Here is a 16,968-nt window from a genome sequence, read left to right on the forward strand (position 1 = left end):
TGTATCTGACGTCGTGTATTAACCGAGTGTTTCTGCAGGTGTCTATGATGTGTGTGACATGATGTCCTTGCTGTCCACAGAGCTCCCTAACCCCGCTCCACCTGGCCTCTCAGGAGGGCCACCTTAATGTAGCAGAAATCCTGGTGTCCCACGATGCTGCGGTGAGCGCCGAGACACGGGTAAGTCTACCATAAAGGATGCCAGACACGGACTTCTGCATGTTGTATTGAGTTTACTCACCAGCACTGTACCACAGCTGCTGCAGAACATCATAGTACACACCTACAATAGGTCACCCATAACCTATTTTTATAAAACAGAACCTAGTTGCCTAGTAATCCCGTTTCACAGTCCCTGTACAGACCACAAAGTCCTGACCGGACAGTAAAATGTGTATGAACACAGCCCAATAGTCCCATTCACCTACTAGTCTTTTCTTTCAGATGGGTTTCACTCCACTTCATGTCGCCTGCCACTACGGGAACATCAAGATAGTGAAGTTTCTCCTGCAGCATCAGGCCAATGTGAACGCGACCACCAAGGTGAGCATGGTATATGGACTCTCTAATTTTCAGCACCTTTGACTCTTAACACTAGAAGTCCCAGGAATTTCGAGCTCCATAGGGTTCCAATGGTAGAAATGTTAAATGACCCCTCTCTGGGACTTCTAGTGTTAAAGGGGTTCACTGGGACTGCAACATTAAGGACATCTATTCTCCGTATCGATCCGGTAGGATGGCGCCTGCAGGGATCACCACCGATGTTGAGGCCAGCTTCACACAAACATAGTTTAGGGTCTGTATACAGACCACATATTTTGTTCTCTGGTGGGGATTCTCCCAATTCAACCATATGTGTTTATAAGCTGTAAGTTGTGGTCCGGAGACCCACAGTCAATCCAGGCATTGCATTGTATAGTGTCATATAAACGTTTAGGCACCCCTGGACAAAATTACTGTTAAGGCCGCTTTACACGCTGGGATATCGTTACCGATATCGCTAGAGTGAATACCCGCCCCAAATCGCTGCCCATGACACACAACGTTGCTCAGACCCGTCACACTACTTAACTGCCTAGCGACATCGCTGTGACCGGCAAACCGCCTCCTTTTTAAGGGGGCGGTTCGTTCGGCGTCACAGCGACGTCACTAAGCAGCCGCCCAATAGAAGCGGAGGGGCGGAGATGAGCGGGACGTAACATCCCGCCCACCTTCTTCATTCCTCATTGCCGGCCGCCACAGGTAAGGAGAGGTTCCTCGTTCCTGCGGTGTCACACATAGCGATGTGTTCCGCCGCAGGAATGACGAACTACATCGTACACGCAGCAGCAACGATAATTGGGAATATTGGTGGGCATGTCACCGATTAGCAATTTTACACGTTTTTGCGATGATGCAAAATCGCTCATAGGTGTCACACGCAACGACATCGCTAAAGCGGCCGGATGTGCGTCATAAACTCCGTGACCCCAACGAGATCGCTTGAGCGATGTCGTAGCGTGTAAAGCGGCCTTTAGTGTGAACAGTTAAGCAAATTGAAGATGATATGATCTCTAAAAGGAATAAAGTTAATGATTACACATTTCCTTTGTATTTTAGGCAAAAAAAAAATATATATATATTTATATTTTTAGCTTTTACATTTTAAAAATTACAAAAAGGAAAATGGGCTGATGCAAAAGTTTGAGAACCCTTTGAGATTTGTGAGCTCAGATAACTTTGACCAAGGTTTCAGACCTTAATTAGCATGTCAGGGTTATGGCTTGTTCACTATCATTGTTAGGAAAGGCCGGGTGATGCAAATTTCACAGCTTTATAAAAACCCAGCCTCCTCTAACCCTGTGCAAAAAAAGGGTAGCTATTGGTTCTTCTAAGCAGCTGCCTAGCACTCTGAAAATGGAAATGGTGGAGGCCTACAAAGCAGGAGAAGGTTATAAGGAGATAGAAAAGTGTTTTCAAGTTGCCCTTTCCTCAGTTTGATATGTAATTAAGAAATGGCAGTTACCAGGAACAGTGAAGGTGAAGATAAAGTCTGGAAGACCAAGCAAAAGTTCTGTGAGAGCTGCTCATAGTATTGCTAGAGAGGCAAACTAAAAGCCCTGCTTCACTGCAAAAAAACTTCAGGAAGACTTGTCAGACTCTGCAGTTGTGGTACATTGTTCTAATATTCAGAGACACCTGCACAAATATGGCCTTCATGGAAGAGTCATCAGAAGAAAATCTCTGCTGCGTCCTCACCATAACATTCAGAGTCAGAAGTCTGCAAAAGAACATATAAACAAGCCTGATGCATTTTGGAAACTCGTCCTGTGGACCAATGAGGTTAAGTAGAACTCTAACCACAATGATCAAAGGAACACTACAGTTCAAAAGTTTGGGGGTCACCAGACAATTTTGTCTTTTCCATGAAAAATCATACTTTTATTTATCAAGTGATTTGCATAATGAATAGAGAATATCGTCCAGTGACGAGGTTAGAAATAATGATTTTTACTTGAAATTATAATTTTTCCTTCAGACTTTGCTTTCGGCACAGAATGCTCCTTTGCAGCAATTCCAGATTTGCAGAGCTTTGGCATTCTAGCTGTTAATTTGCTGCGGTAATCTGGAGATATTTCACCCCATGCCCCCCCCCCTCCCACAAGTTGGATTGGCTTGATGGGCACGTTTTGCACCATACGGTCAAGCTGCTCCCACAACAGCTCAATAGGGTTGAGATCTGGTGACTGGGCTGCCACTCCATTACAGATAGAATACCAGCTGCTGCTTCTTCCCTAAATAGTTCATGCATAATTTGGAGGTGTGCTTTGGGTCATTGTCCTGTTGTAGGATGAAATTGGCTCCAATCAAGCGCTGTCCAAAGGGTATGGCATTGCAAAATGGAGCGATGGCCTTCCTTATTCAAATCCCTTTTACATTGTACAAATCTCCCACTTTACCAGCACCAAAGCAACCCCAGACCATCACATTACCTCCACCATGCTTGACAGATGGCATCAGGCTCTCTTCCAGCATCTTTTCAGTTGTTCTACGTCTCACAAATGTTCTTCTGTGTGATCCAAACACCTCAAACTTTGATTCGTCTGTCCATAACACTTTTTTCCAGTCTTCCTCTGTCCAATGCCTGTGTTCTTTTGCCCTATTAATCTTATCCTTTTATTAGCCAGTCTTAGATATGGCTTTTTCTTTGCCACTCTGCCCTGAAGGCCAGCATCCCGGAGTCGCCTTTTCACTGTAGAATGTTCTTCTGTGTGATCCAAACACCTCAAACTTTGATTCGCCTGTCCATAACACTTTTTTCCAGTCTTCCTCTGTCCAATGCCTGTGTTCTTTTGCCCTATTAATCTTATCCTTTTATTAGCCAGTCTTAGATATGGCTTTTTCTTTGCCACTCTGCCCTGAAGGCCAGCATCCCGGAGTCGCCTTTTCACTGTAGACGTTGACACTGGTGTTTTGTGGATACTATTTAAAGAAGCTGCCAGTTGAGGACCTGTGAAGCGTCGATTTCTCAAACTAGAGACTCTAATGTACTTGTCTTGTTGCTCAGTTGTGCAGCGCGGCCTCCCACTTCTCTTTCTACTCTGGTTAGAGCCTGTTTGTGCTCTCCTCTGAAGGGAGTAGTACACACCGTTGTAGGAAATCTCTAAACATCCAATAGCCTTCTAACACAGTTAGGAAACACAATGTACCATTAGAACACTGACTCCAGTGGTGGTTGTTGGAAATGGGCCTCTATACACCTATGTAGATATTGCATTCAAAACCAGACGTTTGCAGCTAGAATAGTTATTTACCATATTAACAATGTATAGAGTGTATTTCTGTTTAATTTAATGTTAGCTTCTTTGAAAAAAATGTGCTTTCCTTTCAAAAATAAGGAAATATCTAAGGTACACTAAACTTTTGAACTGTAGTGTATGTGTGGAGGATAAAGGCCACAGAATTACAGGAAAAGAATATCTCGCCAACCATTAAGTATGGAAGTGGATCAATCATGCTTAGGGGTTGTATTGCATGCAATTGCACTGGGAACATTTTACGGGTAGAGGGAAGAATGGATGTAAATTCTTGATGCAAACATAGCACCATCTGTAAAAAAGCTTAAGTTGAAAAGAGGAGAAAAGAGGATGGCTTCTACAAATGGATAATTAATTCTAAAAACACATTGAAATCCACAATAGATGACCTCAAAAGCAAGGTGAAGGTTTTACAATGGCCCTCACAGTCCCTTGATCTGAACATCATTGGAAATCTGTGGCTAGACCTCAAAAGAGCAGTGCATGCAAGAAGAGCCAGGAATCTCACAGAACTGGAAGACATCTCCAAGGAAGAACAATGCATGCAAGACGAGCCAGGAATCTCACAGAACTGGAGGACGAGCCAGGAATCTCACAGAACTGGAGGACGAGCTACCGTAGGAATCTCACAGAACTGGAAGATGAGCCAGGAATCTCACAGAACTGGAAGACGAGCCAGGAATCTCACAGAACTGGAAGACGAGCCAGGAATCTCACAGAACTGGAAGATGAGCCAGGAATCTCACAGAACTGGAAGATGAGCCAGGAATCTCACAGAACTGGAAGACGAGCCAGGAATCTCACAGAACTGGAAGATGAGCCAGGAATCTCACAGAACTGGAAGATGAGCCAGGAATCTCACAGAACTGGAAGACGAGCCAGGAATCTCACAGAACTGGAAGATGAGCCAGGAATCTCACAGAACTGGAAGATGAGCCAGGAATCTCACAGAACTGGAAGATGAGCCAGGAATCTCACAGAACTGGAGGACGAGCCAGGAATCTCACAGAACTGGAAGATGAGCCCGCAATCTCACAGAACTGGAAGATGAGCCAGGAATCTCACAGAACTGGAAGATGATCCAGGAATCTCACAGAACTGGAGGACGAGTCAGGAATCTCACAGAACTGGAAGATGAGCCAGGAATCTCACAGGAACTGGAAGATGAGCCAGGAATCTCACAGAACTGGAGGACGAGCCAGGAATCTCACAGAACTGGAGGACGAGCAGGGATCTCACAGAACTGGAAGATAAGCCAGGAATCTCACAGAACTGGAAGATGAGCCAGGAATCTCACAGAACTGGAAGATGAGCCAGGAATCTCACAGAACTGGAAGATGAGCCAGGAATCTCACAGAACTGGAAGACGAGCCAGGAATCTCACAGAACTGGAAGATGAGCCAGGAATCTCACAGAACTAGAAGATGAGCCAGGAATCTCACAGAAGTGGAAGACGAGCCAGGAATCTCACAGAACTGGAAGATGAGCCAGGAATCTCACAGAACTAGAAGATGAGCCAGGAATCTCACAGAAGTGGAGGACGAGCCAGGAATCTCACAGAACTGGAAGATGAGCCAGGAATCTCACAGAACTGGAAGACTTTTCCAAGGAAGAATGGATGAAAATCCATGAAACAAGAATTGAAAGACTCTTGGCCGAGTACAAAAAGTGTTTACAAGCTGTGATACTTGCCAAAGAGAGTGTTACTAGGAACTAACCATGCAGGGTGCCCAAACTTTTGCATAGGCCCATTTTGCTTTTTTGTAAATTTAAAAATGAATTATTTTTTTTTACCCAAAATACAAAGGTAATGTGCCATTTTTAACTTTATGCCCTTTTAGAGATCATTTCAGCAGTCAGGCTATGACCGATCAGACATTTGTCATGTCAGTAAATTGGACTGGTCAGTAAATTGGTTGTATTACCCCATTAAGTGATCTGCTGTCCTGTTGCGTTTCCACAATGACAGCTCCATTACAGGCCTGGGTTTCTCCCGGATTTTCCATCATGAGCTTGGTTGGCTTTTTGCTTATTCATTTGGCTTATAGTGTTTATTTTTCAGATGATGAGGGTAAGCTCACACTAAAATGTAATATATGTTATTTGTATATGTTCCGTTTTAGTTGGGGTTCGCTCCTCTCCACCAGGCCGCCCAGCAGGGGCACACGGACATCGTCACCCTTCTCTTGAAGTCTGGAGCTTGCCCCAATCAGGCTAGCATGGTGAGAGCTAAGAGTTGCCTCCTAACCACTTTTGTCCTTACGTCTTGTCCAATGTCTTAGAGATCGTCTTCTGGCTCTGTTGTCCTGACCTCTCGTGATCTGTCAGTTTTTGACTATCATTGTACTTTATCACCCTGTCCTGTTTTTTTATTTTTTTTTCCCTGTTCCTGTCACCTGTCGTGCCTCCTCATCACCCATCCGATGCCACTTCTCGGCCTCTCGTGCCTCATTCTTTTCCTCATTGCCCTCTCGCATCCTCCCGTGCCCTACGCCTCTGCAGAATGGGATCACGCCGTTGGCCATTGCAAAGCGTCTAGGATACATCTCTGTGACAGATGTTCTGAGTCTGGTGACAGATGGACCACCCACCCAGGTGAGTAATATGAGGGGAGATGGAACAAAGAAGAATGGGGAAGCTGCAGCTAAAATATGGAGAGGCCATAGCTAGTTATAACAGGAGCTGGTCACAAGGCACAAATGGTCATTGGCCCCTTCATTGTCACCCGCATGTTCTTAATTTGTGGTCATTTGAAGCCCCTTCCTTACTGAATGGGTGAGGCTAAGTATTACTTAAGACCCCCATAAAAATTAGACTAAAGTAGTCTGAACCCGCTGAAGTGTATGGGGGTCCTCCCAAATCTAAATCTCCCCAACATCTAGTGTATCCGATTTTCAGACTGAAGTTCCTTTTAAGATAGATAGGCCCCCGCCAGAGGAGTTTGGCAGCAGCTTTTTCTTCTTTTTCTTAGAAGACACAGGATTGCTCAAGTTATCCTGTGTATCAGGGAGCCGAGAGAAACGTGCGTCAGGGGGTCCCTCTACGGTTTTTATGAATTTACAGTTATTATGAATTTTGAAATAAAGGTATATACAGTACAGACCAAAAGTTTGGACACACCTTCTCATTCAAAGAGTTTTCTTTATTTTCATGACTCTGAAAAATTGTAGATTCACATTGAAGGCATCAAAACTATGAATTAACACATGTGGAATGAAATACTTAACAAAAAAGTGTGAAACAACTGAAAATATGTCTTATATTCTAGGTTATTCAAAGTAGCCACCTTTTGCTTTGATTACTGCTTTGCACACTCTTGGCATTCTCTTGATGAGCTTCAATAGGTTTTACCATGAAGGCCTGCTACACAAAGTCTCCTCTTATCAGTTGTTCTAGAGATGTGTCTGCTGCTAGAACTCTGTGTGGCATAGACCTGGTCTCTAATCTGAGCTGCTGTTAACCTGTGATTTCTGAGGCTGGTGACCCAGATAAACTTATCCTCCGCAGCAGAGGTGACTCTTGGTCTTCCTTTCCTGGGACGGTCCTCATATGAGCCAGTTTCTTTGTAGCGTTTGATGGTTTTTGCCACTGCACTTGGGGACTCTTTCAAAGTTTTCCTAATTTTTCAGACTGACTGACCTTCATTTCTTAAAGTAATGATGGCCACTCGTTTTTCTTTACTTAGCTGCTTTTTTCTTGCCATAACACAAATTCTAACAGTCTATTCAGTAGGACTATCAGCTGTGTATCCACCAGACTGCACAACACAACTGATGGTCCCAACCCCATTTATGAGGCAAGAAATCCCACTTATTAAACCTGACAGGGCACACCTGTGAAGGGAAAACTATTTCCGGTGACTACCTCTAGAAGCTCATCAAGAGAATACCAAGAGTGTGCAAAGCAGTAATCAAAGCAAAAGGAGGCTACTTTGAAGAACCTAGAATATAAGACATATTTTCAGTTGTTTCACACTTTTTTGTTAAGTATTTCATTCCACATGTGATAATTCATAGTTTTGACGCCTTCAATGTGAATCTACAATTTTTCAGAGTCATGAAAATAAAGAAAACTCTTTGAATGAGAAGGTGTGTCCAAACTTTCGGTCTGTACTGTATATATATTTTAATATTCTTTCTTGGAGTTCTCTATCCTTATACCCTAGTGCCTGAATTATCAGCTTACCCCATCAGATCTTGTAAGAAAATAATGCCCAGAAATGCATGAATGTCATTACGAATTTCAATCATGGCTATATACAACTATAATACCATATCTTATTGTCCCGTCTACCGTTTTTTGTATACAGTTCTAATGCAAATATATGCATCTCCATGTTAAAATTTTTAAAAAATTGCTGCATAATAACCTTCAGCATAACCATGCAATAAGTAATATAATTAATACTTAATAATTATAAAATAATAATATACTAAATTATATATAATAACGTACAGTCACACTATTTCCTACCCTTATGCTAACTTTTATAGAGTAAACAGGTTATCTAACAAGTAGGGAACTTATGGAAGGGGAGAATGCCTGAAGGATCTGACTACACAGTTTGTTTGTAGTCTGTTACCATGGATACACTTAAAAATTAAGTGCTTCATTTTTTTTTTTAAGATTCAAATTGATTGCAAAGGTGGACATGGAAAAAATTGTGATTGAGACAATGCGAAACAATCAATTTAACAATATATTTAGAGCTCAGTTATATGGGATATTAATCCTATTCTACTCCAGGTCTAGTTATATACGGTCCTCTGGCCAAGCGTGTCATCATGTTTTGATCAAATATAACCTAAAAGAATTTCCAGAAACGGAAAGGTCCACAAGTAATAAAACCTATAATGCTGTGACCCCAGTGAAGGTGTAAAGCAAGATCAAAAAACAGGGGTACACTGGAAAAGAAAAGGACCACAAAGAATATCTAGTTGAATACAAAGATAATTTATTGATACAGGGTGATACAAAGGTGCACAGTGGTGGCAGGGGAAGATGGAAAAACCCTGCTCAGAAACAACCCACAGGACTACCTGGAATGACCACAAGATAGCAGTGACACCTGCTAGCAAGGTATATGTGCATATACTCTAGGCTGCAATAAACTAAGCTGCCGCGGAGAGAAAGATTAAGACCAGTAAAGGGAAATCTATATGTGCCATAAATTATTCCTCCGAAAGAAGGCAGCTAGGACAACCAAGGACACATTACCTTGCATCATGTCAGAAGCAGGAAAAATCGGGCAGACCAGGCGTGGGGCGGGGCCTCGACGTACGTTTCACCGGAAGGGCTCCTGACAAAGCCTTCTGGTGAAACGTGCGTCGAGGCCCCGCCTCACGCGTGGTCTGCCCGATTTTTCCTGCTTCTGACATGACGCAAGGTAATGTGTCCTTGGTTGTCCTAGCTGCCTTCTTTCGGGGGAATAATTTATGGCACATATAGATTTCCCTTTACTGGTCTTTATCTTTCTCTCCGCGGCAGTTTAGTTTATTGCAGCCTAGAGTATATGCACATATACCTTGCTAGCAGGTGTCACTGCCATCTTGTGGTCATTCCAGGTAGTCCTGTGGGTTGTTTCTGAGCAGGGGTTTTTCCATCTTCCCCTGCCACCACTGTGCACCTTTGATCACCCTGTATCAATAAATTATCTTTGTATTCAACTAGATATTCTTTGTGGTCCTTTTCTTCCAGTGTACCCCTGATTTTTTATCTTGTTTTACACCTTCACTGGGGTCACAGCATTATAGGTTTTATTATGTTTTGATGAAATCTTGTCATATTAAAGACACCTATGGTACTAAAACGTGTCCTGGATCAGAATACAGGGCCTGTTGTTTTTTGTTTTTTTTCCAGAAACAGCGCCACCCTTATCATTAGGCTGTGTCTGGTATTGCAGCTCATCGATATTGACGTAAATATTAGACACATCCCATAGACAAGTGTAGAGGAAAAACTCCACTCTTGTTTCTAATCCTAGAAAAGCTCTTTAAGCATTTTGTTCCGTGACAGAACTGCTGTCTGTACAAGACTTCACAGCTCCCGGCCGAGCGAGCCATAGGGGGTAGTTCAGATCATAGGCAGCGCGGGAAGTCACCGCCGGGATTATCACTACAGCGGATCATTGATTTCAGAGCCTGGAGAGAGCTGCGCTTCTTACCATCGCTAGTGAAGGATCCCCATAGGCCACAATAGCAAACATTTAGATTCTGCAGATACAGGGGGCAGGAAGGGACGGTGGCAGAAGTACCGAGCGGGTGCCGGGGTCAGTTGGTGACTTTGTCTCTCCCACAGCTAGCCAACGAAAGGCACAGGATGAGCTTCCCAGAAACTGTGGACGAGATGCTGGATGTGTCGGAGGATGAAGGTGAGAGGAGCCATTGTGTTACCCAACGAGCGTTACGATTCTCCTGCCCTCAACCCCCGTCCTGCCCTCCTGTGTCAGTGTATATCTCCTCCTCCCCTTCCCGTTTCGGGACTTTCCCACTAAGTACATTTATCACTTATCCCCAAAGTGTCCAGGTGAATGCAGCAGTAGTGCGTATGCTCGCTGATAAGCATGCGCACTACCACTCCATTAGGTTCCAGACCCACATTTTTGGGATCAGTGGAGGTCCACATGGTCAGATCCTCAGTGATCGTACACCCATAGGATGGGTAATAAATGTAATGCGTGAGAAATCCCGTTACTATTACGCTCTAGAGTGTCCTCCAATTCCTATGTCCTCCCTGGATTGGGCCCTGGATAAAACTGTGGCTGTTCTTACTTTCTAGGAACCCCCCACTTGCCTCTACATGGTAGGAACTATGGTACTTTTTACCAACCACAAGACTCATAGCCGATCCATTCAGCTTCTTCCATCCCATCAGCCTTGCCTAAAGTGTCACAAACCGCGGCATCTCACTAATATCAGATTTCCTTTGACATATTTGGCTGGTCCACGAACAGTATAGCTTAATAGGTTATTCCCCAAAAACAAGTTACCGCCTATCCATAACACCCCAGGGATCCCGATATCATAATTGGAGTGGCGTTGTGCATGCGAAGACTCTGCTCCATTCACTGTCTATGTTACTGCTAGATGAAATAGGTGAGACCTGAATTTCACAGTCCCATAGACAATGAATGGAGCAGATGCCACTCATGGGCACCTTTGCTGGATTCAACAGGGGCTGAAGAGCTGCGTCCTCAAGGATCTAGAACCTCGATCATGAGATTCCCGTGGTCTCAGCTGTTGGAAACCTATTCATTGTTTATGTTAGTGCTAGATGAAAAAGGTGAGCCCTGAACTTCACAGTCCCATAGACAATGAATGGAGCAGATGCCCCTCATGGGCACCTCTGCTAGATTCAACAGGGGCTGAAGAGCTGCGTCCTCAAAGACCTAGAACCCCGATCATGGGTGGGATTCCCGTGGTCTCAGCTGTTGGAGACCTATTCATTGTCTATGTTAGTGCTAGATGAAATAGGAGAGCCCTGAGCTTCACAGTCCCATAGACAATGAATGGAGTAGATGCCGCTCATGTGCACCTCTCCTGAATTCAACAGGGGTGGAAGAGCTGCGTGCTCAAGGATCTAGAACCCCGATCATGGGATTCCTGTGGTCTCAGCTGTTGAACACCTATTCATTGTCTATGTTACTGCTAGATGAAATAGGTGAGCCCTGAACTTCAAAGTCCCATAGGCAATGAATGGAGCAGATGCCACTCATGGGCACCTCTGCAGGATTCAACAGGGGCTGAAGAGCTGCGTCCTCAAGGATCTAGAACCTCGATCATGGGATTCCCGTGGTCTCAGCTGTTGGCCTCCTATTCATTGTCTATGTTACTGCTAGATGAAATAGGTGAGCCCTGAACTTCACAGTCCCATAGACAATGAATGGAGCAGATGCCCCTCATGGGCACCTTTGCTGGATTCAACAGGGGCTGAAGAGCTGCCTCCTCAAAGATCTAGTACCCCGATCATGGGATTCCCGTGGTCTCGGCTGTTGGACACCTATTCATTGTCTATGTTAGTGCTAGATGAAATAGGAGAGCCCTGAACTTCACAGTCCCATAGACAATGAATGGAGCAGATGCCACTCATGGGCACCTTTGCTGGATTCAACAGGGGCTGAAGAGCTGCCTCCTCAAAGATCTAGTACCCCGATCATGGGATTCCCGTGGTCTCGGCTGTTGGACACCTATTCATTGTCTATGTTAGTGCTAGATGAAATAGGAGAGCCCTGAACTTCACAGTCCCATAGACAATGAATGGAGCAGATGCCACTCATGTGCACCTCTGCTGGATTCAACAGGGGCGGAAGAGCTACGTCCTCAAGGACCTAGAACCCCGATCATGGGTGGGATTCCCGTGGTCTCAGCTGTTGGACACCTATTCATTGTCTATGTTACTGCTAGATGAAATAGGAGAGCCCTGAGCTTCACAGTCCCATAGACAATGAATGGAATAGATGCCGCTCATGTGCACCTCTCCTGGATTCAACAGGGGCGGAAGAGCTGCGTGCTCAAGGATCTAGAACCCCGATAATGGTATTCCCGGGGGTCTCGGCTGTTGGACCCCTATCGTATGCATAGAAGAATACCTTTTTTTTGGGGGGGAATAAGCCTTTGAAGGACATTCCAGTAAAAACAAAGGCACTGTTAGACCTAGAGCAGAGATTTATGCGGTGTAGCATGACACGTTGCACCATGCAGGTCCTGCCGTCAGCATTACACTATGTGTGTGATATGTCGGGGGTCTTCCTATAAATATTACATAGATATTCTTGTTTTATAGTTTATTTCTTCATTCTGGATATGGGACAGTAACTCTTATATTCCGGGCACAGATTATTCCGTAGTCTGGATTACCTATCACCTCCACATTAGCCCGTACAGCCACGTCTATATGGTCCTCTCCTTTGTATACTGAGGCAGGTTTATATTTTGGTTTGTCCTTGTCGTGTACAAAACAGCAGAAATTTGTTGCTGATCCATCCAAAAAGCTTCAAAGGTCAATATGGCAATATCTGCTCACTGCAGTGCCGCCACCAGACGTCAATATGTGCTGTGCCCGGCAATGCGGAGCTGTCCCCTCACCCTCCAGCGACTCCAGATAACCCCCCGGACTGCTGGTATAGGGGCTCCACACTGCCGGTATAGGGGCTCCACACTGCTGGTATAGGGGCTCCACACTGCTGGTATAGGGGCTCCACACTGCCGGTATAGGGGCTCCACACTGCTGGTATAGGGGCTCCACACTGCTGGTATAGGGGGCTCCACACTGCTGGTATAGGGGGCTCCACACTGCTGGTATAGGGGCTCCACACTGCTGGTATAGGGGGCTCCACACTGCTGGTATAGGGGGCTCCACACTGCTGGTATAGGGGCTCCACACTGCTGGTATAGGGGGCTCCACACTGCTGGTATAGGGGCTCCACACTGCTGGTATAGGGGGCTCCACACTGCTGGTATAGGGGCTCCACACTGCTGGTATAGGAGGCTCCACACTGCTGGTATAGGGGCTCCACACTTCTGGTATAGGGGGCTCCACACTGCTGGTATAGGGGTCTCCACACTGCTGGTATAGGGGCTCCACACTGCTGGTATAGGGGCTCCACACTGCTGGTATAGGAGGCTCCACACTGCTGGTATAGGGGGCTCCACACTGCTGGTATAGGGGGCTCCACACTGCTGGTATAGGGGGCTCCACACTGCTGGTATAGGGGGCTCCACACTGCTGGTATAGGGGCTCCACACTGCTGGTATAGGGGGCTCCACACTGCTGGTATAGGGGTTCCACACTGCTGGTATAGGGGCTCCACCCTGCTGGTATAGGGGCTCCACACTGCTGGTATAGGGGGCTCCACACTGCTGGTATAGGGGCTCCACATTGCTGGTATAGGGGGCTCCACACTGCTGGTATAGGGGCTCCACACTGCTGGTATAGGGGCTCCACACTGCTGGTATAGGGGCTCCACATTGCTGGTATAGGGGGCTCCACACTCCTGGTATAGGGGCTCCACACTGCTGGTATAGGGGGCTCCACACTGCTGGTATAGGGGCTCCACACTGCTGGTATAGGGGCTGCACACTGCTGGTATAGGGGCTGCACACTGCTGGTATAGGGGCTCCACACTGCTGGTATAGGGGGCTCCACACTGCTGGTATAGGGGTTCCACACTGCTGGTATAGGGGGCTCCACACTGCTGGTATAGGGGCTCCACACTGCTGGTATAGGGGCTCCACACTGCTGGTATAGGGGGCTCCACACTGCTGGTATAGGGGTTCCACACTGCTGGTATAGGGGCTCCACCCTGCTGGTATAGGGGCTCCACACTGCTGGTATAGGGGGCTCCACACTGCTGGTATAGGGGCTCCACACTGCTGGTATAGGGGCTCCACACTGCTGGTATAGGGGGCTCCACACTGCTGGTATAGGGGCTCCACACTGCTGGTATAGGAGGCTCCACACTGCTGGTATAGGGGGCTCCACACTGCTGGTATAGGGGCTCCACACTGCTGGTATAGGGGGCTCCACACTGCTGGTATAGGGGCTCCACACTGCTGGTATAGGAGGCTCCACACTGCTGGTATAGGGGTCTCCACACTGCTGGTATAGGGTCTCCACACTGCTGGTATAGGAGGCTCCACACTGCTGGTATAGGGGGCTCCACACTGCTGGTATAGGGGGCTCCACACTGCTGGTATAGGGGCTCCACACTGCTGGTATAGGGGGCTCCACACTGCTGGTATAGGGGCTCCACACTGCTGGTATAGGGGCTCCACCCTGCTGGTATAGGGGCTCCACACTGCTGGTATAGGGGGCTCCACACTGCTGGTATAGGGGCTCCACATTGCTGGTATAGGGGGCTCCACACTCCTGGTATAGGGGCTCCACACTGCTGGTATAGGGGGCTCCACACTCCTGGTATAGGGGGCTCCACACTGCTGGTATAGGGGGCTCCACACTTCTGGTATAGGGGGCTCCACACTGCTGGTATAGGGGGCTCCACACTGCTGGTATAGGGGGCTCCACACTGCTGGTATAGGGGCTCCACCCTGCTGGTATAGGGGCTCCACACTGCTGGTATAGGGGGCTCCACACTGCTGGTATAGGGGCTCCACATTGCTGGTATAGGGGGCTCCACACTCCTGGTATAGGGGCTCCACACTGCTGGTATAGGGGGCTCCACACTCCTGGTATAGGGGGCTCCACACTGCTGGTATAGGGGGCTCCACACTTCTGGTATAGGGGGCTCCACACTGCTGGTATAGGGGGCTCCACACTGCTGGTATAGGGGCTCCACACTGCTGGTATAGGGGGCTCCACACTGCTGGTATAGGGGCTCCACACTGCTGGTATAGGGGCTCCACACTGCTGGTATAGGAGGCTCCACACTGCTGGTATAGGGGGCTCCACACTGCTGGTATAGGGGCTCCACACTGCTGGTATAGGGGGCTCCACACTGCTGGTATAGGGGGCTCCACACTGCTGGTATAGGGGGCTCCACACTGCTGGTATAGGGGTCTCCACACTGCTGGTATAGGGGCTCCACACTGCTGGTATAGGGGCTCCACACTGCTGGTATAGGGGCTCCACACTGCTGGTATAGGGGGCTCCACACTGCTGGTATAGGGGCTCCACACTACTGGTATAGGAGGCCCCACACTGCTGGTATAGGGGGCTCCACACTGCTGGTATAGGGGCTCCACACTGCTGGTATAGGGGGCTCCACACTGCTGGTATAGGGGCTCCACACTACTGGTATAGGGGGCTCCACACTGCTGGTATAGGGGCTCCACACTGCTGGTGTAGAGGGCTCCACACTGCTGGTATAGGGGGCTCCACACTGCTGGTATAGGGGGCTCCACACTGCTGGTATAGGGGGCTCCACACTGCTGGTATAGGGGCTCCACACTGCTGGTATAGGGGGCTCCACACTGCTGGTATAGGAGGCTCCACACTGCTGGTATAGGGGGCTCCACACTGCTGGTATAGGGGGCTCCACACTGCTGGTATAGGGGCTCCACACTGCTGGTATAGGAGGCTCCACATTGCTGGTATAGGGGCTCCACACTGCTGGTATAGGGGCTCCACACTGCTGGTGTAGGGGGCTCCACACTGCTGGTATAGGGGCTCCACACTGCTGGTGTAGGGGGCTCCACACTGCTGGTATAGGGGCTCCACACTGCTGGTATAGGGGGCTCCACACTGCTGGCATAGGGGGCTCCACCCTGCTGGTATAGGGGCTCCACACTGCTGGTATAGGGGCTCCACACTGCTGGTATAGGGGGCTCCACACTGCTGGTATAGGGGGCTCCACACTGCTGGTATAGGGGGCTCCACACTGCTGGTATAGGGGGCTCCACACTGCTGGTATAGGGGCCTCCACACTGCTGGTATAGGGGCTCCACCCTGCTGGTATAGGGGGCTCCACACTGCTGGTATAGGGGGCTCCACACTGCTGGTATAGGGGCTGCACACTGCTGGTATAGGGGCTGCACACTGCTGGTATAGGGGGCTCCACACTGCTGGTACAGGAGGCTCCACACTGCTGGTATAGGGGGCTCCACTCTGCTGGTATAGGAGGCTCCACACTGCTGGTATAGGGGGCTCCACCCTGCTGGTATAGGGGGCTCCACACTGCTGGTATAGGGGCTCCACACTGCTGGTATAGGGGGCTCCACACTGCTGGTATAGGAGCTCCACACTGCTGGTATAGGAGGCTCCACACTGCTGGTATAGGGGGCTCCACTCTGCTGGTATAGGGGCTCCACACTGCTGGTATAGGAGGCTCCACACTGCTGGTATAGGGGGCTCCACACTGCTGGTATAGGGGCTCCACACTGCTGGTATAGGGGGCTCCACCCTGCTGGTATAGGGGCTCCACACTGCTGGTATAGGGGGCTCCACACTGCTGGTATAGGGGCTCCACACTGCTGGTATAGGGGCTCCACACTGCTGGTATAGGGGGCTCCACCCTGCTGGTATAGGGGCTCCACACTGCTGGTATAGGGGCTCCACACTGCTGGTATAGGAGGCTCCACACTGCTGGTATAGGGGCTCCACACTGCTGGTATAGGGGCTCCACACTGCTGGTATAGGGGGCTCCACACTGCTGGTATAGGGGGCTCCATACTGCTGGTATAGGGGTCTCCACATTGCTGGTATAGGAGGCTCCACAC

At 48.1% G+C, this 16,968-nt stretch overlaps 1 protein-coding gene across 6 annotated transcripts in view; it reads left to right on the forward strand.

Moving 5' to 3' along the window:
* ANK1 (ankyrin 1) overlaps nt 1–16,968 on the forward strand; it is a 412,403-nt gene that overhangs the window by 274,404 nt on the left and 121,031 nt on the right. For 5 of the 6 annotated variants that reach the window (XM_075346407.1, XM_075346412.1, XM_075346408.1 and 2 more), the window contains exons 19-24: nt 81–179; nt 444–542; nt 5,920–6,018; nt 6,299–6,391; nt 10,094–10,166; nt 10,574–10,597. In XM_075346407.1, coding sequence (XP_075202522.1) covers nt 81–179; nt 444–542; nt 5,920–6,018; nt 6,299–6,391; nt 10,094–10,166; nt 10,574–10,597 — 487 coding nt within the window. The remainder of the gene's footprint in view (nt 1–80; nt 180–443; nt 543–5,919; nt 6,019–6,298; nt 6,392–10,093; nt 10,167–10,573; nt 10,598–16,968) is intronic. The other variant, XM_075346411.1, reaches the window with a different exon arrangement.

This window comes from Anomaloglossus baeobatrachus, chromosome 4 (assembly GCF_048569485.1).
Source record: "Anomaloglossus baeobatrachus isolate aAnoBae1 chromosome 4, aAnoBae1.hap1, whole genome shotgun sequence".
Classification (NCBI taxonomy): Eukaryota; Metazoa; Chordata; class Amphibia; order Anura; family Aromobatidae; genus Anomaloglossus; species Anomaloglossus baeobatrachus.